At 50.2% G+C, this 24,980-nt stretch overlaps 12 protein-coding genes across 12 annotated transcripts; 6 read left to right on the top strand and 6 right to left on the bottom strand.

The window, feature by feature from the left end:
* Nucleotides 1-469: 469 nt before the first annotated feature.
* Nucleotides 470-1,543, top strand: PFICI_07822 (uncharacterized protein; the record flags this gene model as incomplete). Its single annotated transcript, XM_007836403.1, has 2 exons — nt 470-516; nt 622-1,543. The coding sequence occupies 2 exons, from the start codon at nt 470-472 to the stop codon at nt 1,541-1,543; spliced, it is 969 nt and encodes a 322-aa protein (XP_007834594.1).
* Nucleotides 1,544-2,132: 589 nt separating this feature from the next.
* PFICI_07821 (uncharacterized protein) lies at nt 2,133-3,262 on the top strand (the record flags this gene model as incomplete). The annotated part of the gene is made up of 4 exons (XM_007836402.1): nt 2,133-2,221; nt 2,278-2,333; nt 2,422-2,821; nt 2,881-3,262. The coding sequence occupies 4 exons, from the start codon at nt 2,133-2,135 to the stop codon at nt 3,260-3,262; spliced, it is 927 nt and encodes a 308-aa protein (XP_007834593.1).
* An 861-nt stretch (nt 3,263-4,123) lies between these two features.
* PFICI_07820 (uncharacterized protein) lies at nt 4,124-4,694 on the bottom strand (the record flags this gene model as incomplete). Its single annotated transcript, XM_007836401.1, has 4 exons — nt 4,124-4,464; nt 4,521-4,546; nt 4,611-4,624; nt 4,686-4,694. 4 exons carry the CDS (start codon nt 4,692-4,694, stop codon nt 4,124-4,126), a joined length of 390 nt encoding a protein of 129 aa, XP_007834592.1.
* An 846-nt stretch (nt 4,695-5,540) lies between these two features.
* PFICI_07819 (uncharacterized protein) lies at nt 5,541-6,533 on the bottom strand (the record flags this gene model as incomplete). Its single annotated transcript, XM_007836400.1, has 1 exon — nt 5,541-6,533. The coding sequence occupies one exon, from the start codon at nt 6,531-6,533 to the stop codon at nt 5,541-5,543; it is 993 nt and encodes a 330-aa protein (XP_007834591.1).
* Nucleotides 6,534-7,014: 481 nt separating this feature from the next.
* Nucleotides 7,015-7,604, bottom strand: PFICI_07818 (uncharacterized protein; the record flags this gene model as incomplete). The annotated part of the gene is made up of 2 exons (XM_007836399.1): nt 7,015-7,517; nt 7,574-7,604. The coding sequence occupies 2 exons, from the start codon at nt 7,602-7,604 to the stop codon at nt 7,015-7,017; spliced, it is 534 nt and encodes a 177-aa protein (XP_007834590.1).
* Nucleotides 7,605-8,174: 570 nt separating this feature from the next.
* On the top strand, nt 8,175-10,304 carry PFICI_07817 (uncharacterized protein; the record flags this gene model as incomplete). The annotated part of the gene is made up of 1 exon (XM_007836398.1): nt 8,175-10,304. One exon carries the CDS (start codon nt 8,175-8,177, stop codon nt 10,302-10,304), a length of 2,130 nt encoding a protein of 709 aa, XP_007834589.1.
* A 795-nt stretch (nt 10,305-11,099) lies between these two features.
* Nucleotides 11,100-12,506, top strand: PFICI_07816 (uncharacterized protein; the record flags this gene model as incomplete). Its single annotated transcript, XM_007836397.1, has 1 exon — nt 11,100-12,506. One exon carries the CDS (start codon nt 11,100-11,102, stop codon nt 12,504-12,506), a length of 1,407 nt encoding a protein of 468 aa, XP_007834588.1.
* A 232-nt stretch (nt 12,507-12,738) lies between these two features.
* PFICI_07815 (uncharacterized protein) lies at nt 12,739-14,911 on the bottom strand (the record flags this gene model as incomplete). Its single annotated transcript, XM_007836396.1, has 4 exons — nt 12,739-12,912; nt 12,983-14,306; nt 14,359-14,517; nt 14,574-14,911. 4 exons carry the CDS (start codon nt 14,909-14,911, stop codon nt 12,739-12,741), a joined length of 1,995 nt encoding a protein of 664 aa, XP_007834587.1.
* A 1,789-nt stretch (nt 14,912-16,700) lies between these two features.
* PFICI_07814 (uncharacterized protein) lies at nt 16,701-17,848 on the top strand (the record flags this gene model as incomplete). Its single annotated transcript, XM_007836395.1, has 2 exons — nt 16,701-17,328; nt 17,382-17,848. 2 exons carry the CDS (start codon nt 16,701-16,703, stop codon nt 17,846-17,848), a joined length of 1,095 nt encoding a protein of 364 aa, XP_007834586.1.
* A 404-nt stretch (nt 17,849-18,252) lies between these two features.
* PFICI_07813 (uncharacterized protein) lies at nt 18,253-19,094 on the top strand (the record flags this gene model as incomplete). Its single annotated transcript, XM_007836394.1, has 2 exons — nt 18,253-18,464; nt 18,635-19,094. The coding sequence occupies 2 exons, from the start codon at nt 18,253-18,255 to the stop codon at nt 19,092-19,094; spliced, it is 672 nt and encodes a 223-aa protein (XP_007834585.1).
* A 594-nt stretch (nt 19,095-19,688) lies between these two features.
* PFICI_07812 (uncharacterized protein) lies at nt 19,689-20,256 on the bottom strand (the record flags this gene model as incomplete). Its single annotated transcript, XM_007836393.1, has 2 exons — nt 19,689-20,060; nt 20,254-20,256. 2 exons carry the CDS (start codon nt 20,254-20,256, stop codon nt 19,689-19,691), a joined length of 375 nt encoding a protein of 124 aa, XP_007834584.1.
* Nucleotides 20,257-21,655: 1,399 nt separating this feature from the next.
* On the bottom strand, nt 21,656-23,285 carry PFICI_07811 (Protein ssh-4; the record flags this gene model as incomplete). The annotated part of the gene is made up of 3 exons (XM_007836392.1): nt 21,656-22,557; nt 22,615-22,920; nt 23,036-23,285. The coding sequence occupies 3 exons, from the start codon at nt 23,283-23,285 to the stop codon at nt 21,656-21,658; spliced, it is 1,458 nt and encodes a 485-aa protein (XP_007834583.1).
* Between the last annotated feature and the right edge of the window lie 1,695 nt (nt 23,286-24,980).

Below are 24,980 nucleotides of genomic sequence, written 5' to 3'. Positions count from 1 at the left end.
CGTTTGGACAAATACTACTCTATCAACTTATATACCAAGACCAAAGAGCCGCGCCTTGACCGTATTATCAAAAAGCGGCCAACAGAAAGAGCTGGTCGTTATGCCAGCCTTGAGCCCAAGGACCAAGCAAGAACAACCTGCGTAAAACGGCCAATCATACAGCGGTGTATACATCCTAACTGATCTAAAGCACACCCTGGCTGATCTGATGTACACCCTGGATGATCTGATATACATGGTAACAATGATCTTAGATTATGGGCCAGAGGGCATTCGAATTCAAGCGCATTCTGCAATCGGCTTTGACATAACTCGAGGCGTTCACCCATGAACAAGATGCTATCGAATTGAAGTGAGAGTTCTTTTTTTTTTTTTTTTTTTCTGGCTTTTCTCCTTTGAGAGTCTTTCCCTACTCCACTGTGTATCGGGATTTGAAGATTCTTAGACTCATAATACTGGACTCCAGTAAATGCAAAAGGCATACGGGAAAGCTGGTGGCGATGATGTATACACTAGGTATGCTTGGAAATAAGCGTATACGACGAATGTGCGGTTTTGTGTTATGGTAAAAGCAACTTTTTGTCAATGTTCATGGTGTATGATGCTTATAAAGAGATTTAGGTTAACAGGTCTATGGGCTATGTACGAGACCGTGGATATGCTTGCAAAGTCCAAAAACGATTATGAACAATCAAGAATGCCAGAAACACCATATAATGCCAGCAAAGTCGCTCTGCTCATTGAGGATCGCGTTATGCCGAGTCTTGCGCCCCTCTTACTACATTTCATCTATGTCCTACCCCCAGATTGGCGATTCATGTTTATGGGTTCGATTGACTCAGTTGCACATATCAATAAGTCTGCCGCAATTCGTGAACATGTTACCAACGGCAAGCTCGACTTGAAATATATCCCGTCAAATATGAGTACTGCCAGTCAAGAAATGATTAGTCGATTCCTGACTAGTCTCTGGTTATACGAAACTGTACTGCGGCCAGCCGAATGGGTTTTGGTATTCCAGACCGACAGTATCATTTGCGCCAATAGTCGTCGAAGTATCGACGACTATCTTGAATTTGACTGGATCGGTGCACCATGGAACGTCAGTCATCATTATGGAGGCAATGGTGGACTATCTCTGCGTCGTGTCAGCAGTATCATTGAGGTTTTACGTACCCAAACTAGGGTGGACGGATCTGAACCCGAAGATGTGTGGTTTTCAAAAAGACTTGCTCATCGACACGGCGCAAAAATGGCCAACTTTACAACGTCGTTGAGTTTTGCTGGGGAGACTTACGCTGGTGTGACTGCGGATCCAAGTTCAGTACATGGCAACTTTCTTGACGGCGCTGAAGACTCACATTCGGCTTTTTACGAGCCAATGGGTTACCATATTGGAGGCAGCGGAACGACTTTTGGCAGCGATATCTGGGGTACGCCAGAGCTGAGGAATCATATCTGGAATTACTGTCCGGAGATTAAAATGATACTGGCTATGGATGCTGCAAAGTTTATACCAGATGATTGCTATATAGTCTGGTGAAATATAATAGTAATTTGAAAAAAAAAAAAAAAACTACTGAAAGTGTTACTGATGCCAATCATATTGGTCGTATGGATTGAAGCCGTGGTAAGCGTCCACATTGCTACCTATCCAGGATCCAAGGCTTATAGAATTGCAACAGGGCCGCCATGCTTTGTAACTTTTGGATAGTTCGGTGAGGAGCCGATATGTAGAACCATGTCCGAATCAAACCATTGGCTATTGAATTGTTTCCAAGCATCATTACTAGGTTAGTTGGTCCAACAGCAACAATACATTGTTCAACTTCACTTCACATAATGCAGCTCCTTATATGCACGGATCGCCAAGCGGTACCTGCAGGTTTGATTCTAACTAACATGTTGCGTCTTCAGTAACCTTCAATTGCCCAATTTAATGGATACTCTAGGAGTGGTTCTTTTTCCACATTTCTCGAGACAACATACCGCAAAGCCTGGAACTCCAAAATATGTATACCTTTCTCCATGGCCAATAATCTCTCATTGGTGTTCATGTTCTGATCAGTTGTCCTTCAGGCGACGCGATTTTTCCATGCGGTGTTACCGCAACCGCAACCGCAATCGTAGCTATGGTCCTTGCTGCTAGAAGCTCGCCATTCGTGGGCATTCGCACATTGACAAGGCTCACAACGCTTCTGGTATTGTCGCTAGCCATCTTGTATGCCCACCACGTTCCAATGAATACTCAAGTTCCTTATTTGACTTCTGATTTAGACGGTATACCATAAGCTTTATTCCGTATCATCGACCTCAAATACCATCATTCCAAAGTAGGTCTTACATGGCCAAATAGAAATCTTCGCTGTATATGAAGAGCGGTTTTGAGAAAAAAAAAAAAAGTCTCTGATGCTGTCTTAGATACTCGATCCGTCTACAATACATCTAAGGTCGTCCTTCTAATCGAACCTCGCCCATTACCATACCTTGTCCCACAACTCCTTCATATGATTTCCGTGGTACCTTCCGACTGGCATTTTGTCTTTATCGGATCCAGCGAGTCAGTCTCGAGTGTCAGTCAAAGTCATTCCACCAGATACCAGCAGGCTCTGGGAAAACTGAAACTCATGACCCTTCCCGAGCCTTGGTATATCGAAAGCAAGGAAGGCGTCTATCGAGCTCTCACTGACAGACGGTTTTACGAGGAATTTCTGCCTGACGTGGAGTGGCTGTTACGGTATGACGCTGATAGCATTCTGTGCGCAAATTCGGGGTCAAGTCTCAACGACTGGTTAGGTTGGGATTGGGTGGGAACGCTGGGGTAAGTTCTATCGCAAGCAATATAGAAGAGACCCATGTGAACTAAAGTGTACCCGCAAGATCACCAGAGGATAAAGCTTTCAGCAATGGTGGGCTGTCTCTCCGTAAGGTATCAACTATAAAGACTATGTTGATGTCTCAGAGGCGCGTCAATGATTCATGGCCCGAAGACGAGTGGTTCGGAAACAAGATAAGGACGTTACCAGGCGCCCGGGTGGCATATGATTTAAAGGATCAACTTGCCATTGAGCATGCTTATGTCGCTGGTGTTATGGGCTTCTATTTGCGAGATGGCGGCAGCGTGCTGCCTGACACTGTGTGGAATGACACTGTGTGGAAAGACCCTGCGCAGCGAAAGGCCATATTTGAATATTGCCCGGAGCTCAGCCTCATTATGGATATGAAACTTGAAGTAGAGAGATGCCCTCCAGGCTATGAGTGAGGCATTCTTGACAAGATATCTTAATGATAAAATGATAAAAGAGAGTTGCTTATCTATTGAATGATCGATCGTTTGATTAATTTCTTGGCTGTATGTGCCACAAGATGGCTACTCTCGGTCGAAAAATAGTAGAGTTTTACCCTGATGTGAATATGCTTGAAGTCAGTTGTCTTGATTACACGATACGAACCCATCAAGCATCACACGTGCTCCTTTGAGCTGGTGATGGTTGACGTGCCTGCAGATTATTCAAGTTCGATGCACCAAAGAAAACAAAGCCTACCTTATAGGACTACATGATCGTGTCACTTGCCATAAAACACTTAGGCAATTCCGATGGTCACTGTAAGCTGAACTGCTGAGCTAAGGTGAATGCTCACGGTACGTACAGCAAGCATGACGGACCTAATCCCGCGTGCCCCACTTCGGTTGCGAGGGACTTTGGGGGTGCTCCGTTCAGCTTAGGTACTAGATTAAGGCAGAGTCTCTAGATGACGTCGAGATAGGTATCGCATGAATCAGATTCTATTCGCATTTACTGGTGACGCATGTCGAAAAAACCACGAGCAATGGTTGATTGGGAGTTCTATATACGGTCTTTGCTTTGCTATCATTTCTTAAGAGTCACTCAAGAGTTTGAGAAGATAATAGTAGTACATTTGCAAAACAGAGCTGTCCTGCCCTTCCCCATCCTCACCTATTTAATATTCATTCTGGGAGAGCCACTCTCCTTGACCAGAGCAATCGGATAATTACATGCCGAATGTGTAACTATTCGCAAGACCTAGCAATATTCTCCGTCTCAAAAGCGCACTTTTTGTGATTGTACAGGGTGTATGCTACAAGGCGTATGCTCCCAAATTACGAAAATCGATCCCCCTTCTGACTTTTGAAAGGCGTAGTACTCTCGTATTTACTCTTCTCAAACACTCTTTGTCCTTCAGTAGCTGGGGCATGTCGCGTAGGCGCTGGATCGGTGCCTGCCTCTTGACTCGGGGAGCCGGACGGGTCGGTTCGCGGCGATGTACCGTTGGTCGTTGCAGGAGAAGAGCCCATGGTGGAAGAGGATCCGGGGTGGCTGGGTACGTTTTGCGAGTGCTCGAGAGAGTCAATCATGTGTCTCTTTCTTCGCGAGTCCTCAAGTCGCTGGGCGCGGTCGGCATTGATCTGTTGCTTGGCAAAGTAGTATGCACCACCACCAGCTATGATAAATGTTAGTCTAGCGACGGCGATGCCACGAGCTTCCTCCCTCACTTACCAACGCAGAGGGAGCCCCATCCTAGCCTAGCATGTCAATCGCAGTCAGATAACTGTCATCTGTCGTCATGGTCGGCAATGTTTAACATACCAGAAAGATCGAATCTAGAAGACGTCAGCACGTACACAGAGCAAGCTGGCCTCCGGTGGATGGACCATTACTTACAGTATTCATTGTGTCTCTTGGCCTGTGTTGTAGAACTGATTTGTGATCGAGTCTTGTAACGCGCTTACTGATTGATGATATCTCCCGACAGTGACTGGTGATTTGTTTGTGCTTGTTTGAAGGTAGAGGTGGTGTTGCGACACTTTTTTTTGGTTTGGGTTTTTATCTCCCCTGCTGTTCCCGATATCACTGTTACGCTATTTGGAGATCTCGTATGATTTCTTGCGTAGCTGAGGGTCTTTGGCAGCTGCTTTTATCCACATTTGGCTTAGCATCCTTGGCACATACCCTGAAGCTCGCCTCAATCTATTATTGGTCGCTCTATAATCCGAAGAACCCCAAACAGTTTATCGAACATCGAATATTGCATTCTAGACACTAATCTGCTGTAAATCATTGAACAACGACTATGTTAATTCGCTATCCTACTAATATGTGCAGCCGCTCAGCAACAGTCACATGCCAGGATTTAGAATAGTTGATATTTGAACAAGTTCTCAATACCTCCATGAAGGCCCTGATATCTAACCTAGGTTTGCACCTGAGTACAGGTCACTCACATGTTGACATGGTCTGGGAGACCTTGATGTAGTGCTGCTGTGAAGGCTCTGCGCGTGTAAAATCGCAACCGGGGTCATGTAAGTGATGAAAGAAGAGTGATGGGGTACGATGGGTATATCCACATCAGTTTATCAAGCTTGGTTTAGTTCTACGAATCATCTTCGCTAATATGCTCTAAATGTCTGGTACAAAGTGGTATCTATTTTACTAAGCTCTTCCGTGAACGCCGATATACATAATGCTGAAAACCTCAAGAATGCATCGCTAAACGCCGGGTTCTGTCTATACTGAACGTTAGCCTGTGCGCGGCTTCTTGTTCATCGAGAAACCTCCAAAGCCAGAGCTGGATCTCTTCTTATTTTTCTCCATTTCTTCTCTCATGATGCGCTCTGCCTCGCTCATCTTCTTTTCTTGTTGGAAAGGGTTGGGTTTCTTGGCACCGCCAGCAAGAGCATTCTTCTTGGCAGCAGCAAACACATTCTTGGGTTGAGGCTTTGCTGCGCCTAACTTTAAGGATATCGGAGCCGACGGAGGATCCAACTTGGTCTCAGATGCACTTTCGGTCTGAGCCGCATTTTTGGCCGGGTCTTCAGCATTGGAAGGGCTTTCCGACTTTGCTTCTTGTTGTGTGGCGGGTTTGGCACCGAAAGACAGCTTAATCTTCTCGCCCTCATCTCGCTTCAGCTCCCGTGCTTCCGTCTCTTCAGAGTCATCCGCAGCGCCTCTCTTTGTTTCCGCCTCTTTTTGTGCCCGCTTGATCTGTTCCCGGATCATTCGCTGCTCTCGCTCCTCATCACCCTTGTCTTGCGCTTCCTTTCGGCGCACCGCCTCTCTTCTTCTCATGGCTTCTGGAGAGTCGTCGATCCATGCAATATGAAGGCCCTTCTCATTCTCTTCCACTCTACAGATGCCCTCGCGGCCGAGATACTTTGCAAACTCGGTTAAACTCGGCCACTTGGTAGCATTCATGTGAATGTGCTCCTTGTTGGCAATGTACTCCTGGTAGAAATGGTTGATGTTGACTTGCTTCTCGCCGTGGCCAGTGCGCAGCAGCTGCATAAAGTCCCGCTGAAACTGTCGACTGTACTCATTGATGACCTTCTTGGGATCTTCGCCCACGACCATCATCTGCCGCACATGTGATTCAGACTGTGTGTGCATCTTGAAGCCGTTCTCGTCGCGGCACTGCTTCTCGCAGACCTGGCAGTACCATCGCAGCCTCTGAAGACCTTTGGATTTCATCTTATTGTTCAGCGCCTTGACTGAACCGGCCTCTGCTTTCGGCATCTTGGCGGTATTGTGACTGGTCGCAATGGGAAACTTTGAGTTGTGTACAAAGCAGATGTTCGTGAGATTACGGTGTACAGACTAGACAGGCTTTCTTTATGCGAATCGGTCGAGGAGGTCGACGCTGCAGAAATAAAAAGAGCGCTGGTTTGTGGTGGTGTTGTGATGCAAAACAATGATCATGCAGTTGGAAACATCGAAGTACTCTGTAAAGGTTAGAAAGATGATGGGAAGCGCTGCGGATGAAGCCGGTGGGGTGCGCGCGTAGTTCCGCAGCAGTAACAAAAGCTGCCAGTGGCTAAATTAGATTCCCAGGAAAAGCTTATCGCTTATCGGAAATGTTCCTCAACGGCTGGCTCCAGGTACAGACAATTATTGAAAAAAGAACACAAACTATAGTTGGTATTTTGAGTCTTTATATCATGACAGCCCATTATGAACTCCAAACGCCCAACAAAATGCAGCCACTTATACGTGATAACTATAATATGTCGTCGTCGTCGTCCATCACAGCTGCTGGGATTTGTGGGACCTGTGCGAGCACAGCAGTATTCGCCTGCTTGACCTCGCTCATCTCATCGTCCAGCTCGGAATTCTCGCTCTGGTCATCGTCATCATTCTCATCCTGTAAACTGCCGAAGGCATTTTGTGTTACAGGGATCGACTTGTTGACGTCGTCCCAGTCCTTGCGCCGCCTCTGAATGTTCCTCGAGCTGTCTTTGCTCTTTTCGACCTTGTTCTCAGTGCGCTCGATAATTGCAATGGCCTTGTCCTGTGCATCTTCCTGTCTCTTCTTGGCCCTGGAGCTTTGCGCTCTCCCGCGCTTCTGTTTCTTGCTCACGCCGGCATTTTGGTGAATAGCCAAGACGGAGGGGCGGTGGTTGATGGATTCTGCCGGCGCTCTTACTTCCTTCAGCGACTTGTCGGTGTCGATACCAGGTGAGGTGGCTCTCCTCGCTTCGCGCGAGTGCTTCGAAGGAGGAGCTGCAAAGATGATTAGAATCCAGATGCGCATTCCACAATCAAATGGTATTTCGTACCTCTCTTCTTGGTGATTCCACCCTTGGCCATTGTTTTGGAATTATAGGACCTGTCTTGTCTGCTGAAAGTGCGCGCAAATAGGTACCATAGACAAAGATGTCTTGTTGCGCCTAGTGTCAGCGTTGCCCATTTGCAAGTGATGGGAAAGAGTCCCTAAATTTTTGGACAGTGCCCCGCTGCAAAGTCGCGATAACGGGGTCGATAAGCTTGTGATATGTTTATCTTAGCACTGGTCCCACTGAAAAACAGCGCTGATAGCCCTGGCCATTGGCGCGCAAGCCATCGGTCAGACATCTGATCAAGATTGCCAGACAATGGCCTCCTCAAGACCCTTGTTCGTGTGTGAGGCCACTTATTTCTTCTTCAACCATCTTCCGTGCTCTGACATTTTCGACTCCCTGTTCAGCAACACACTAAACACGGCTCATTCCCTTTCGAATACTCTGCCCCTTGATCATGGCTGGTTTTGTTGTGTGCTCTGCCAACCCAACGCCAACCGTTAGATGCACCTAATCTTGAAAGCGCATCGGGAAGTTACTTCAACTACCACGCACGCACAGTCATCCTCGCGACAAGCCTCTCGCAACTCGAGTCCTCAGAATGGACCATCGATACACCTCAAGACATCACGAACCCCCCGGCAGATACGCATCTCAGTCCGCTCAACAGCCTTGGCTGGAGTGGTTCAAGAATCCCACCGTCCTCATAGTCGCTGCCGGAATATTGTTCACAGCCTTCTATCAGTCGCTTCATTCTTCACCCTTTCATCGCCACCGGCACCCCGGCGAGCTGCTTTGGGACTTACTCATTACCATCACGCCTGCTGCGCTGCTCTACGCGATCGATAACTGGCTCAACCCTCCCATGTTCCCGGGCCTCAAGTCCTCACGCCCACGAACTTTTGCTGCAAAGAGCGATCTCCTGAGGAAACTATTAGGCATGGATCAACCAGGGGGTGGCATCATTGGCTCGGTCGCGAGCGCAGGGAAGAAGAGTCTTTCTACACTATCTGGTCGTTCTCTCCTCAAGGGCGATCCTCACACACCAGCTGGTCTAGGCAACATAGATTATTCCTGCTTCCAAAACAGCATTCTTCAAGGCCTGGTTTCGCTACAGCCTCTGCCAGAATATCTTGAAAGTGCAAGAGTCGACCCCGTGGAGGCAGACCAATCTTTACAGCAAGGCTCTGCAGGCACCTTGCAGCAGCTGATTCGTGAGCTCAAAGACCACGAGAACAATGGAAAGACCCTGTGGACACCTGCCAAGCTCAAGTCGCTTCACAGCTGGGAGCAACAAGACGCTCAAGAATACTTTTCCAAACTTCTGGACGAGATTGAGAAGGAGGTTGTGAAGGCTGCCAAGGGGCAAACAAAACAATCCGGCTTGGAGACTGCCCTGACCAAAGATGACACTGAGAGCCATCACAGTGATGATAGCGGATATCTATCAGCCACCACATCCTCCAAATCAAGCTCTGAATCAAAGGTTGCCCGCAACCCTCTCGAAGGCATGACTGCGCAACGAGTTGCCTGCGTTCAGTGCGGATACTCGGAGGGCCTCTCCCTACAGCCTTTCAATTGCATCACGCTTAATCTTGGTGTTGGGACCATGCAACATGATTTATATGAGCTGCTCGATCATTATACGCAAATCGAGTTTATTGAGCAGGTCGAATGCAACAAGTGCACACTTCTCAAAGCGAGAGACATCCAGACAACGGTTCTCCAACAACTCACTGGGAAACCCGAATTCGTGTTGCAAGGGGTGCGGTCACGCCTTGCAGCCGTTGAACAGGCATTAGAAGAGGATGATTTTGAGGAAAAGACTCTGAAAGAGAAGTGTAAAATCTTGGCGCAACATCGCTCGAGCTCAACCAAAACCAAGCAGGTTGCAATCGCCCGACCTCCCAAGAGTCTGGCCGTTCACGTCAACCGGTCTGTTTTCGACTTCAATACTGGCCACATGTGGAAAAACATGGCTGCCGTCAAATTCCCCCGGACTCTTGATCTCGGCCCTTGGTGTCTGGGTAGTGCTGATCACACGGCTGCTTTTCGTAAAGAGTCCTTGGTAGATGTCGAAAAAGATGAACTCAGCCGTGATCAGGAAACTTGGGTATCAGACCCTAAGGCTTCAATGATCTCCGGCGACCGCCATCCTTCACAGATCAGCGGACCAATTTATGAGCTGCGCGCAGTCGTCACTCACCAAGGTCAGCATGAAAATGGTCATTACATTTGCTTCCGAAAGCATTCTACAGAGGAAAAGGTCCAATCACGGTCAGACTCGGCCGACGAAGAGACGGAATCTCTAGACACGGAGAAGACTCTAGTCGAAACGACCAGTAACGAAGAGGACACAGAAAAGTGGTGGCGGCTCAGCGACGAAAGCGTCTGGGAAGTCGCACAAGAGGATGTTCTGGGCCAAGGCGGAGTTTTCATGCTGTTCTACGATTGTGTTGATCCTCATTCAGTACTGGTATCTGAATCGGGGAAGGCCGAACCGGAGCTCGAGCAAGCTGCGGAAGCACAACCGAAATCGACATCTTCGACTGCTACCCAGGCTGTAGATGGTACGGATCCAGTCTCCGAGCCTTCTATCAAAGTACCCGTTGAAGAAATGGAAACACCCCAAACAATGATCAAGATCGGAACGCCACAATCAAGCGATCCCATCAAGATAGGCGAAGTTGACAACTTTATTGTTGGTCTTCTGAGTAGACCAAACTCCTGAGCTGCATTATCGATGGACACAAATCTAATTCGGAAAATTATATGCTGAAAGGGACACTTGTAGCATTCGTCCAGGCGACAGGACGTATGCTCATCAACACTAGAGGACAGTAGGTTACTGGCTTTTGATTCTTCTACTAATTGCTGGCTACGGCGCTGCAATGAGCAATGAATGGGGCCATGATGATTGAATTTAGCATAGCGATGGCGTTCTCATGAATGGTATGCCATACATATATTGTAGGCAGGAAACCCATATTTCAAGCAATATAATTCTAGACAATCGGACCAGGTTCACATGTACGGACCGGTACAAGAGTCTGAAATACAGTAAAACATTTAATTCGTGCGCTGACTACAAGTGATCAGGATAGTGATTCGGCAAAAGAATCGCTACAAGTGGCTAGGATTTACTTGACATGGCCAGTTGAACATTATTATGCATGTTATACTTTATCGCTTATCGTCCCGCAGCCCCACTCCTTGTAGGCAAGCTCCATTCTAAATCAGCGAGCCGCCGCGCGCTGCATGGGCGAGCTGCAGTTTCCTTCGTTTAATCGCAACCGCTCGGAACTTTTGGTATTTTCTGGCGCAGAACCACAAACTGAAGCATCTGACCAAACGGAACTCGTTTATCTCCAATAATACCTTGTCCAATATTAGGCTGGGACAATATATTCAATTTAGAGCTTTCAGCGCACAACCGAGAAGCTCTCGTACTTCATTGTCGTCCCTGGCAGTAGCAAACACAACCGAGCAGCCGCGCGCGCGCAATCGCGACCACGAAAGAGGAAAAATGGTCATCAAGCCGCGCATCCAGCGGCACTATGCCGGCAAGGCGCGCGGGGGGTCCTCATCTTCGGATTCAGACAGCTCCGACGACGAACAGCCGCAGCAACAGCAGCAACAACAGAAGAAAAAGACCCCAGCGCCGCCTCCCAAGGTATCGTCAGCCGGCAAGATTATCAGCTCTAGCAATGCTCCCATTCGAAAAATACCACCGCAGCAGCAGGAGCTGCAAAAGCGCGTGACGACGGAAGAGTTGGAGAGGAAAGCGGCCGAGGAGGGTTTCGTGACAGAGGAGGAGAGCGGCAACGATGCAGAGCCCAACAAGGGTGGCGACGATGGCTCGAGTTCGGAAGAGGAGGACGATGACGAAGAGGAAGAGAGCAGCGAAGATGAGCGACCGCGACGAAACCTCATGATCCGTCCCAAATTTATCCCCAAGTCACAACGCAACGGTGGCGCCCAAGCAGCAGCATCAGCCGAGCAAAAAGAAGATCCAGAAAAGGCAGAGCAGGAGGCGGCGGCCCGCCGACAGGCCGAGGCGGACGCCATGATTGAGGAGCAAATCCGCAAGGACCAGGCGGCCAAAGCGGCGGGCCGCATGTTTTGGGAGGACGGGGACGAAGGGGGCAACCAAGGGTCGGACGTGGACACGGAGGACGACGTGGACCCCGAGGCCGAGGCGGCTGCGTGGAAGGTGAGGGAGCTGCGGCGCATCAAGCGGGACCGCGAGGCCGTCGAGGCGCGTGAGCGCGAAATGGCCGAGATCGAGCGCCGCCGCAACTTAACCGAGGAGGAGCGCCGTGCCGAGGACGAGGCTCATCTCGCCCGCCAGCGCGACGAGAAGGAAGGACGCGGCAAGATGGCCTTTATGGGCAAGTATTTCCACAAGGGCGCCTTCTTCCAAGATTCGGAGGAGGCCGGGGCCTTGGCGTCCCGTGATGTCATGGGCGCTCGTTTTGAGGACGAGGTTGATCGCTCCCTGCTGCCAAAGGCTCTGCAGATGCGTGACGCCACCAAGCTCGGTCGCAAGGGCGCCTCGAAATACCGCGACCTCAAGTCCGAGGATACAGGCCGCTGGGGCGAGTTCAGAGATCACCGTCCGGGCCGGGAGATGAGGGACGGCGACTGGAGAGGCAATAAGGATAGGGAAGGCCCCGGCGGCGCCAACGCTATTCCCCTGGGCGAGAGGAGGGACCGTGGTGCTGCAGACACGGCAAGGGATCGGAGTAGCTACCGACCACGGGACGACGATAGAAGGGATGACGACCGCCGGAGAAGGCGGTCGGATTCCCGGAGTAGGTCGCCTAGGCGAGACCGCGATCAGGACGACTATGGCCACAGGCGGAAGAGGGATTCATCGCGGGAGGCCGATCGCTATGAAAGTGATAAGCGAAGAAGGGTGGATTCAAGGTAGGTGGCAATGCAGTCTAGATTGTCGCTTGATCCCTAGCAAAATAAAGACAAAGAACCATGATATCGTGGAATTGGTCAAACAAATTCAGCACTTTGTGATATTTCATCGATACGGAGTCGTCAGCTAATCTATGAAGCTGTTGACTTGTCACTAGTCCAGACTATGTGTTGTCTCGAGAGCGAAACGCGGACAGTCAAATTATGATATGATGGCCAAATATACATGCGCTGTTTTATATCCTTGTAATTTCGATTCTCGCTCTCTCAAATACCTTGTGACTGACCATGGCGCTTCCAACCTCTTCCGCGCTCAATTTTGGTGGATATAACGTCATACGGGCATACGTGCCTGCACCTCTGCGTTTCGAGAGGTATCCCGGATTGATGACCAATACACTTTCGACGACCTGGGTATTCATTAGCAACGGGAAGTTTTCATGGTCATGTGGAAGGTGTCAAGGACAATCATCATCTTACCTTGGCAAAAGGCGGCAGTGCACTGGGAACAACCAAGACATCGGGCCGAACATTCACCATGTCGCCCAGCCTCAGATAACTCGTGTCGAGCATTGCGCCAGTTGCAATGCCGTCGGCCGTACCAGTCTTGGGCAGCTTCGTCCTGTCCATGGGTGGGTAGAGGGGGAAGAAATGCCGTTGCTCAATGAGATATCGCGGCAGTCGGCTCAACAACTGTGCATCGCTCGGCTTTCCGCCAATGAGCTCTTCAGATCGCAGCTCCCACAGCGGATCCTGAGAAGAGATACCCATGACTACCTCGTTGAGAGACAGGGCCATTGGGTTTCCAATGATACGTGCTGCTTTGGGAAGACCCAGCTCCTTTCTCGGAAAGGGATCTTGTGGCCATGAGACGTGTTTGGCAATGACATCGCGCACTGACGGCACGAGCAGGATCGTTACTGACGGGTTGGAAGCGGCCAGGCGATTTAGGGCTGGCGAGATCATATACTTGAAGACTGTATTCATAGTGGCTGTGTCGGGATCGATCTGGGCATCTTCTGGCAGGTCAAAGTCGCCAGTGGCAATGAGAGGATGGTCCACATCGATAAAGGGCCCAGTCAAGACAAGGGCGTCGGCGTACGTGTCGGCGGCTTGACTGCAAAGGGCATGAAGAGGCTCAAAATCCAAGTTGTCGTCAGATGTATAGGGACCAGATCCGAATATGATGTTGAGGGGTGCTGGCTCATCATCGGATTCCATGGCGTCTGGTCCGCCTCGAAGCTTCTCCCGGTGCGTCTCGATGGTTGCTGGCGATGAGGCAGCATTGGGAAGCAGAGGAATCTGGAGCACTTCTAAAACGGTGAACTCGGTTCCTGTTGTGTTGGTGCCCTTGAAAGCAGCAACCTGACCTGGGAAGAATTGAAAGCCCGGAAGTCTCTTCAGATTCAGGGGTATCCTGAGGCCACCTCCTGTCCGTCTCGACGTTTCCAGAACTAATGAAGCTGCATTAAGCTTGCCTTCCAGAGAGTCGGATGCGATCCTGCCAACAGCGTAAATTTCCGAAGTACCTTGACTTGCTGCACTTCCAAAGGCCGTATCGTCCAGCTTGTAATACTCTCTCACGAGGCCCTGAAACTCATCTATCCTGTCGTCTAGAATCTCTGAGGCTTCGGACAGCTTCATGGCGAGGGGCTTATATGCTAATTTCTTTATATCAGATGCAGCAGTCAGTTTGATGCGAGACTCTCCGTAAGGCGCGATTGGGGGTTCTGCTGGTTTGAGGTGGTTATTGAGCACTTCAGTAACCTCTCCAGCGTTCTGTCTGTCGTTGAACGCAGCAGCCCTGAGCTTGTCAGTAATTTGCTTTCTTTTTGCTTGAGCTGTTGTGCACTTACTTGGTAGCATTCATCTCATTCAGATGCCGATCTACGGTGCTTGGCGAGCTATCTGGAAGACCGCCTCTGACCCGCGATGCCGAAGGCGTTTCGGGCTTTCTCCTCGCTGATGAGTTTCTATTCAACTTTGCAGCGCCCGGAGTAGTCATCCCTTCCAAGCTATAGACAATATCAGTATGTTGGAACTCTTGAAGTCATGATATCAGGGTACCGACATGCCAAACACATCACCGGCATTGACGTTTCCCTTGCCTGCCGCCCTTGGGGTTGCGCCGGCCCTCTTTTCCGTCTTGACATGAGCATGCTGAGTGCGCGACTCACGCTCGAGAGAGTCTTGTATGTCTCGCTTCAAATTACGAAGGGTGTCGACAGACAGCTTCAACTCGTCCATTTCCAACTTGATGCAGTAGCTCTCCCATTTGAAAAACAGGTCCTGGACCGACAGGGAGTAGAGGCGCATTATGGACTGCAGCTCGGCCAGCATGTCGGGCTCGAGGGGCTTGTCGCCCAGAGCAAAGCGCTCATTGAGTTCCTGCACATCTGCATCCGCCATTGTGAGATCACACAGGTAATGCCTCTGAGATGGCCAAAAAAGCAAATCGAGAGGTCAGCCGACAATGCTGAATATGTAAGACTGAATCGGCCTGTGCGATTGAGTTTCAGTCTGGTGTTGAAGTTTCCCAGGCACGAGACGCGACTAAGACGCGTCGAGCACTTAAAGTGGTTTTAATGGTGGGGTCAACCACCGATGACCGACTAAGGATATAATCTGTACACGCTCATTTGGTGCTACCAGAGGCAAATCTATAAGTACCTGCCCTCCCACCTTCAAAAATAGTTTGCGAGATCGTGGATATATTCATTCTCTCTACCTCCATGGCAAGCGTGAGACGTGGAGGGAAAAAAAGACATGCTTTAAAACCCAATCAAGGTCTACAGAATTACCAAATCATGAATTTTCCCAAGCAGTGGTGCCCTGAATGCTTTGGTCAGTTTTAATAAGCATAAATGATTCCATAATCTGTATTGCCTGGTCTTTAAAATTTGTTCACCGAATTTTGAAGCCCTTGGTCTGATTGACCAAAGGCCTCGCCGATCTCAGATACGACTTCATACCACCGTTTTTGAAATGGTTATTATCAATAAACAATGATGGATCTATTTGCATCTTTAGTGGAAAAGAGATCGACAGGGACTTTCCCCGGGTGCATTGCGAAAGTCAGCGTCGTGGTGGACCACCCCTGAGATGAAGCAGCAGCCGTCAACGGCCTCGTGCTCTCATATAAACCACAACCGCCTACAGTAGATGTCACATATGGTTGAGCTTTAGGCCGTTTTCCATAAGACTACCTGCTTGGGTTCAACCAGGCTTTGTGCTTTGCTGGCACTAGACACAAGAAATATATTTAGATAGTCTTGCTAGTGGTTCTAGATGGGGACTGGGCCGATTCGATAAATCCTGCTCATTGTGCCGATGGTACATTTCAATGAGCGCAATGCCATGCCTCTGTTTCTAACGTATCAATTAATCAAAAGATCGCCCAAGACATCACCCACCGTGCTCGGTGAACAATGGCGTGTTTTCAATTTGCACAATACTCTGCGAAATTGTTCGATATTTCGGAAGCCGCGGACATGTGTTACGTACTGCATGTAAGGAAGGGAGATATATTTCCCCCCTTCCAGCGGACGGTGCAGTGTGTGGCTCTCCTTGTTTTGCACACGATACAGTGCAGATAAGCAAGAGCACAAGACTGCACAGTCGGATGCGCAAAAAGGCGAGTGCAGAGAATAAAATAGTAGATCCCCCGAGAGAACGACCGATGATACGGGATGGAAGCAGTGCTGGAAGCAGTGGATCTGGCGGGGAGCGACTGGGAGCCCCAGGGGCTACTTTGGTGTTCATGCCACTATTTCGGACCCAAATCCGTGGTTAGCCTCACTTGGGGTTTATGTAGCAGTGCAGTGTGCAGCATAACCCCCCCGAGCCCCCAAAATTTACAAATTTAGGCCCCCCAGTAGCAGCAGTCCCCGGTAATTGAGCTGGCTGACGGGAACAGGGTCTCGAATTTGGCCTTTTTGGGTTTAACGAAATTGATTCGACAAACACTCTCACTCCAATCTCTTTCCGTCTCTCTGCGCCCAATTTCTCTTTCACTTACCACCCATTCAGTCTGCGTGTCCCGTTTTGCCTTCTTCAAGATAGATTTGCTGTTTCTGCACTCTCTCTCTTAGATCTTTTTGATCTGTCGTTCAAGTCGGGCCTGTGATTTTCACTGCTCAATACACACACACAAGTCACGCATATTTTCCGCTTCCACTCCCGCCGTTTTTCGGCCACCATGGCAGCACCCCTGAAAACACCACTGCTAGCTCCGGCCTCCCACTGCAAGCCGCCGGAGAGGCCCGTGATCAATGAGGAACAGCAAGCCAAGTATGACTGGCTATTGGAAAAGGCAAAGGGCTGGACTGAAGTCCCGTCCACCCAGGGCAAGGGCGGTCCTCTCACCGACCGCGAGAAGCAGTGGCTCACCCGCGAGTGTCTGCTGCGGTATCTGCGTGCCGTCAAGTGGAAGAAGGAGGATGCAGAGAAGCGCATCCTAGAGACGCTGACCTGGCGGAGGGAGTACGGCGTGGACGAGCTCACTGCGGACCACATCTCCCCCGAGAATGAGACTGGAAAGCAGATCATTATCGGTTATGATAAGCAAGGCCGGCCGTGCCAGTACCTGAACCCGGGCCGCCAAAACACCGAAGTCTCTCCAAGACAGGTTCAGCACCTGGTGTTCATGGTTGAGCGTGTCATTGAGCTTATGCCACCGCAGCAGGAGACTCTGGCCTTGCTGATCAACTTCAAGTCGGGCAAGAGCAGGACAAACACCGCCCCTGGTATCGGCCAGGGTAAGGAGGTCCTAAACATCCTGCAAACTCACTACCCAGAGAGACTGGGCAAGGCGCTTATTATCAATGGTAAGGACTTGTCATGAAATTGGTACTGTCATTTTTGCTAACTCCCGGCATAGTTCCTTTCCTCGTCTGGGGCTTTTTCAAGCTCATCACACCATTCATCGACCCCCTGACAAGGGAAAAGCTCAAGTTTAATGAGGACATGACGCAATATGTCCCCAAGGAGCAGTTGTGGAAGGAGTTTATGGGTGAGCTTGACTTTGACTATGACCACTCGGTGTACTGGCCTGCCTTGATGAAGCTTTGCGAAGAGAGGCGCATAGAGCGAACCAAGCGTTGGGAAGAGGGCGGCAAGCACATTGGCGAGCTCGAGGACTTTCTCGGCGGTCTGGCTCCTCACGGCGTCCAGCTCCCTGCTATCAAGGAAATCGACAAGGAGCGCGCCAGCACCTCGGATACTGAGATTGATCCTCAAGAGCTTATTCAGAAGCTGGAATCTGTCAAGGTCACGGATGAGAAGCCTGCCGTTTTTGACGCACCACCGCCGACATCGCCATTGCCCGAATCTCATGCAGCAGCATAGACAGATGATGGACAAGTTACACCAACTGGAAATGAATCACATGAACAAATGTACATATATATGATAGACAGACCGCTGGAGGCTCCATGAGTGAAAAGGGTATACTTTTAGAGCAATGCTCGTAATGCCAACTAGAGACTAACTAATGCAAACTTTGAATATTCCTTCAACCGTTTCGAAGTACCGCATATAACTCAACCCCCGGACAGCGTCAAACTTATCACACCCCGGCCACAGCTTAACTGCAGCGGGCGCGTTCCGCGTCAGGTAGCGTGAGATAGGGCGGCCCCACACTAAACCAACGTCAACCCATCCATTACCGACCCTTGCAAAGGTGCGCCCAGGACGATTGGGAAGCTCTCCCTCCCTCCTACCTAGCAACCACAATACACATCAGCATAACAATGTCGAATTTCCAATCGGCAAAAGGGGCGGGCGGCTCGAGCAAAGAGGCGCCGGGTCTACGGTACCCGACAAATGGCAAGACCATCTACCACCGGCCGTTGAACCGAACCAAGACGGCCGAGCTCAGCGGCGCCGCCTTTGCGTACCTGTTCTCTGAGATGGTGGGCTATGCATCCAACAAGATTGCAAGCATTCAGGACCTCGAGAAGCGGTGAGTTGTCATGGGTTTTTCACTTCAACCACAGTTGACGAATGATTTCGGTCGACCAATCAATTATAACAACATCTACCCGTTGCGATACTCCTAAAGAACCCAAACCGGCTTAATTGCAACCCATGTCCCCTGACTGACATCTCAATCTCTGCTTTGCGCCCGTACAGACTCAACACCGCCGGCCACCCGATCGGCCTCAAACTGCTCGACCTCCTGCTGCACCGCGAGCCGGCGCGAACCCAGACACGGCCGCTGACCATAATCCAGCTCCTGCACTTTATCAAACTGAACCTCTGGCAGCACCTCTTTGGCCGGGCGGCCGACGGCCTCGAGAAGTCCTCGGACCCGTCCAAGCCCGACGAGTACATGATCATCGACAATGAGCCCCTGGTGAACCGCTACGTCAGCGTGCCGCGCAACATGGACCAGCTCAACTGCGCCGCCTACGTGGCCGGCATCGTCGAGGGCGTCTGCGACGGGAGCGGTTTCGCGGCCCGCGTCTCGGCCCACACTGTCCGCCAGCCTGGTGAAGAGGAAGGTCGCGAAATGTGGCCCGGCCGTACCGTCTTTCTTGTCAAGTTTGCCCCCGAGGTCATGGAGCGCGAGGGCTTCTTGGGCAAAAGCTAGAGGAAAGGCGAGGAGTGGGCGGGCGCAAGGCATATTGATGAGGCCATGGAAGGCAGGCAAAATACTCTTCACCTGACCAAAGGCTTATACCGATACTATTTCCATTAAAAGGAAAGATGAATGATCAATGGTGTTAAGTGGCAGTTGGGGAAAGCGCACGAGTTCGTGGCACAGAATTACCCCCTTTTACAGAGAAGACGCTGGCATATATGGACTGGAAGATATACCCATGCCACGAAAGACACAACACACACACAAGACATGACATGAATTAGAGGGAAAGAATAATGTCCCGGGATATGGTTTAGCGCAATAGAAAATGCAATGCTTCTGAACTGTTTTTGGTATATCCATGACCAGTTCGTTTCCCTGTAACAGATCCATACTATGCCGACCTTGTAAACGCCATCAACGCCATGCCATGATTCCCTTTGCCCTTGAGCTGATACTGGCCATGACTCTTTAATGCAAACTAAAGTCGATGCTGTTCTTTTCTTTCGTCTTCTCTTCCCCGAGATCGAGGCAACAAACACCACATGATGTCTCAAGCGACATGATTCCTCCATCCCATACCATTCCACGATGCGCTCACAATCACCTCGGCAAACCCCTAACAAAGCCCCCATTCCCAGGACCCTTGGCCCCGACACCAGCGCCCGCCGCCGCTCCACCGCCCTTCCCTCCGGCACCGCCACCTGCTCCCCCGGGACCCTTGTGCATGAGGGCGGCGAGGCCCAGATCGCGCCACGCGGGCTCGCGGGTGCGCTGGGTGGCCTTTTGGATGCCAAAGGCGGCGTGCTGGTCGGGGACCACGTCGTCCTCGTCCTCGGGGTTGACGGGGCGGTGCTGGGGCGGGACCCAGACGTCGTCGTCGGGGAGGCGGGCGTGGGGGCCGCAGAAGTCCTCAAACAGGTCCGCGTGCCGCGGGCTGTGCAGGTGGATTTGCGTGTGGCATGAGTCTTTATTCTGTGTTTCTCTCTTTGTAAGCAAAGGGAATTAAGGAAGTTTGTGTGCTTTGGGTCAAGAGGCACAAGATATTGCTCGGGGGTGGTGAGACAAGTCATGGGATTTCTATGAACAAAAGTGGACGAGATGCGCATGGGAATACCATATTGCTTGCGCGAGCTAGGAAAAAGAACAAGGGGGACCTCAAACGTACCATTGTGATTGATGGACCCTCTTCTACTACAGAAGACCTTATCGATTGCTTTTGGTGATTGTATCAAATAATTTGCGCAGATTTGTGCTATGCTGTTTTTGTTTACGCCGTCTGTTTATGGTTGATTTGACAACTTTTTGGGCCATGGGCGTACATACTGTGTAGTGTATGTATGTAGCGACCGAGCGAGCGAGCGCGGCACGAGCCGAAGTTGCAAGGTCGGCGAATGTGGGGTTGGTTGGCACTTTACGGAATAGAGAACCGGACGGATCTCTCCAAACCCCGATAAGCGGCGCACGCCTCTATTTTGCAGTCCCAAGTGATGTAATTTGGAGGGTCCATACGTGGGTCCTCCATTTCCCATTTGTATTGACATTTTCCTCGGCTCTTTCGGGGCGCTGCGTTGCACAAAGTGGTTTGATGGTGACTTATCTCTCCATTAGTTTGTAGTGGTAACTTATTGCAACACTGCCGTGATTTGCATGGCTCTCTGATTCCGTCATGTGAATGTTTCTAAGATTTCATCTTGGTATTGAACTCGACCTCTTGTCTTGACCAAGGAATTCTTGCTAAACCACCACAGAAAATGAATTACTTATGCCAATGCCCGCAAATCAGCACAACGTCTCCCTTGATGGATGAACTGTAGATCTTGTCCGCATCACAAATTTCGAGTAAAGAGGATCAGCGCGTACCCGAAGTAGTGCCCGTGACGGATCTCTGTGCCGTTTCAGACTGACATGGAGGGAAAAAGCAATCTGCTGGATGCCGATCATCACGGCATGTCTAGATTAGCTTTGACTGTCCTTTTGCAGCATGCAGGAACATTCCGTCACGAGATATGTGCAGCAGACAACAGTCGAATTCTGAGCCATCAGAGTGTGAGAATAAGTCACGACCTGATATGTCGTACAATTCGATTCCTTGGGATTATGTATTTCCCCAACTCATGATATAGCATGAACATTTTTCTTAGGACATGGAAATTTTAAATACTATTGTATTCATCGTACCAATGCTGTATGTAGTAGGAGTGGTATCAATCCGTTCTCTCCCATCCTAATCCCATTCGCCAGTTGGAGGTAATAGCTGTGGAACAAGGACAGTCTCGCCTGGCGCAGCATCGTTCTCGAGGTATCATCATAAAGCCGGTAAACCCACCCGCACAGAAAAAATTGTCTCCCTCTAAACCAAATAAACGACAGTTAATCAACTTTCGGAGCTCCATTTCCATTTCCCCCTTGCCGGAACGCCGTTGCCCAATGATTTAATCAAACGATTGATGAAAATGCACCTCGCTTCCCCATGGTTGAGCACACCTCGAAAAAAACAAAAAAGCACCATTGCCGCCAGACGCATGTATAGGCTCGCCGCCGCTTTTCTGAAACAAGACGCTGCTTCATTAATTCCGTCCACGGCCCGTAGTAATGTCGCTGCGACTCCTATCTCGGCCAGCTCCCATACGCACGGCATCGCTGTAACTTGGGATCGGTGGGTTGTAGTTGGATGGTCTGATTGTTGCAGCTGAAGCTCCTCGGCTACGTGTGGTTCTGATGAGCGGCGCTCGGTCACTCTCCGAGCTGCTCCGGGATTCCTCAGTATCTGATGACTCCGGGCTGGTGTATTCGGGTGGTGGGTGGGCAGCCTCATGAAGTCCAAGGCCGACGACATCAATCACGTGCTCCTCAGTCGTATTGGCGGCATGGCTGCTACTACCTTCGCCAGCCTCGTCGTTGGGCACCAGTTGAGCCAGGGAAATATCCGTGGGACTTCGCTGAGGGCCTGGACTAGTCGGTGGCAATATCCTATAGTTTCCACTTCTCGTTCTCGCATGGCCCGTGTCCAGCGTTGGTCCTCGGTTGAAAGTCTGTACCGATTGCGAGTAGCTGTGACCTCTAGCCGGCGATCCGACGTATCCATCCTTCCGACCAGATTCAAGTAGAATGCTGCCCTGCTCGCTACCATAAGGAGGCGGTGGTGCAAGACTACCAGTCATGGGAGCCAAACCCCATTTCTTGACGTTGGCCTCGATAAAGACAAAACCAGCCTGTCCAAAATTGACGTGCACAATGCAAGGACCGTTTGCACCAATCGATGGGAAGAAGTTGGGCGTCTTGAGGCCGTGTGCAACGTCTTCCAGTTTCTTGCCGTTGCGCGTAAAGAAAATAGTGCCGGTCCTGGGTCGGTAACCAATGCCAATCACATCACCCTGAACAATACTTGGTCCATACGGAGTCGCATTAAACGGCTGGTTGAACCGTCGGTGACCAGTCGAAGTGTATGCAACCGAGTATTTGTGAAATCCTGTAATGGCAGGTTAGCATGTGGAGTTTTCTTTACAGAATTTCCTCCGACACCTACCGGGTAATCTGAATAACGGGTACGGTTTTGTCGCCATGCCTATGCTCAGCAAGGTGTTTTCGGGCTTGTCATAGATCTTGGCCTCCCAGTAATAAACCTCGTTTTGCTTTGGCACTGGCAAATTGCTCTGCACAGTACATTCCGAATCAAAGAACTCAACCTCGGTCCTGCCTTCGACAAAGCAGTTTGCGATTTCCAATTCTGGCTCAAACTCCCACGCAGACACGCCCTTCTCCTGGATGGCGAGATATTGTGATAAGGAAATATCGGTTTGGACCGACTCTGGCGGGTTTGATTGAATAAAGGCTAGAGTTGGATTGAGTCAGTCTTGTTCGTCTTTGGGTGTTGCGCGTGCATTGACGACGAGTGGGGATGGGAATGGGTTAATGCAGCGGGGGCCGCCAACAGGCATCCTTCCTACCTTTTGCTCTCAGATATTCTGTTCGCTGCATATCGTCCATCGTCTCCAGGGCCTCCGCCTCCTCCCTCGCAAATGCTTGTTCGTCATCGTATTCACCGGGACGTCCGATGCGATCGAGGAAGATGCGACCGGAGGTTGTATACCGGAAAAAGTAGATGACCAGGAAGATCAAGGCAATCAGAATGGCGGACCCAAAGGAGGAGAGGAGACCAATGATGACGCCGTTCATGGTGGGCGAACTCAGCGACATAGTCGTCGCAGCGTCGGGTGCTGCGATGCTGGATGGGTGGTGTTGTTCGCGATCAAGATTCGTTGATGGTTGGTGGTGGTGGTGTTGAGGGCGAGTGGCGCTATCGTGCGATAATGGTGCCGTCACCGTCTCGTGCCTGTCATCCGGGGTAACAGGCTGGGTCGAGGAGCGACGGCCTCGAAACGATTAGAGATGGGTTGGATACGGAAGGAAAAAGAGCAGATGGCAAAATGAAAGTGGCGAGGGTCGACCTCGGGCGCAAAGCAAGAAGATGGTATACGTAGATGTGGGAAAGAGGATTTTGTGTTGTTATTTGGAAGATAATTGAGTTTGGATGGAGGAGAAGATGGGAATTGATTCGACTTGCGGGTCGGAGAAGCCGGTCTGGTGTGTGTGGACGACTGGGAACTCTGGAACCTGAACTGTGGATGGAGTAGGTAGGTAGGTGGGCAGCTAAGGCTGTGTTGTGCTGCGTTGTAGCGCTTGTGCTGTGCTGGTTAAGGTACCTTATTAGCTGGCTGGATGGCCTAATGTACCTTGACCGTCCCGTACCTAGCTGGCGGTTCTCCAGTCTCACGCAGTCTGGGCAGTCTGCATGTGGATGGATGCCAGTGCAGCAGGTGGAGTTGGAGTCGTGTGGCAGTCTGGGACCACAGGAAGAAAGGTTTGTCTGCTTTTGGTTTTTCTTTTTTGGCTTTGGAGTAAAGTCCAGTTAATAGAGAAAACTTAGAATTCTCTCTTGAAAAGCTTCTCGGACCACCACCAACACCACCACTGCGGGACTTCTCCAGCAAGTTGCGAGGGTTCGTTTCGGGTCAAATCGTTTTGGCTTGCCTGTGTCGAGATCCCAAGGGGGAAAAAAAAGTGCATGTGCTTTTTTTTTCCTGGGGGGATCCTTTTTGCTACCTATGGTAACAACGCATCGTAACCCACAGGCCTCTGAAAATACCTAGCAGTACTCTGACGCGCAAAAGATGGACAATGCGGGCTGCGAGATCCAGAATAGAAGTAGCTTGTTACCCAATCAAGCCGAGTGATCCGATCCAACAATAGCAGTCACTTTTTTTTTCTCCTTCGGTAGGAAGATGGGGGAAATCTACGGAAAGACAAGGAAGATGAAGAATAAAGAAGCTTGGAAAAGGTTGCGGCCTGACATTAAGGAATCTTCTACTAGACATCAATTTGACAGGGGAACAAAAGAAAGCATTCAAGGGCGGGAAAAAGAAGAAGCAAAGCACAGTGAGTTGGAGACGATGCGGGACAGATGACGAAAGTTTAGCCTGACAACAACAGGGAGACCAGACCAATACCGTGTGTCCCTACGCAACTTTTCCAGTAGGCATTGATAAGATGGGATTAGACTGGCCTGGGCGATCTGGTGATGGGTGTGATGGGGGGAAAAGAAAAAGAATGCTGCTTGATCCAGCTGACTCTTGTTGAAAGAAGCCAGCGGAGGTTACCTTGTTGAGCATTGCCTTGGGTCACCTTACCCAAGGTACATTTAAACACTAAATTTTGCCCACCTCTTTTTACGTCTTCATTAACCCATGTACCTCACCTTGGACCTTCCTGACTGTAATTACCTTACTGTATTCAATGTTGTCGCAAAAATAAAGGAACGACGACGGCGAGACGACGACTCACTTTGCCCGCCGCTACGGGTAAGCGATGCGCGACATTGGAAAAAAAGGGCCA

This window comes from Pestalotiopsis fici (genome assembly GCF_000516985.1).
Source record: "Pestalotiopsis fici W106-1 unplaced genomic scaffold PFICI_Scf_5, whole genome shotgun sequence".
In the NCBI taxonomy this organism is placed as follows: Eukaryota; Fungi; Ascomycota; class Sordariomycetes; order Amphisphaeriales; family Sporocadaceae; genus Pestalotiopsis; species Pestalotiopsis fici.
Note: the sequence above shows the minus strand (reverse complement) of the source record. Positions and strands in the feature narration are given on the sequence as shown.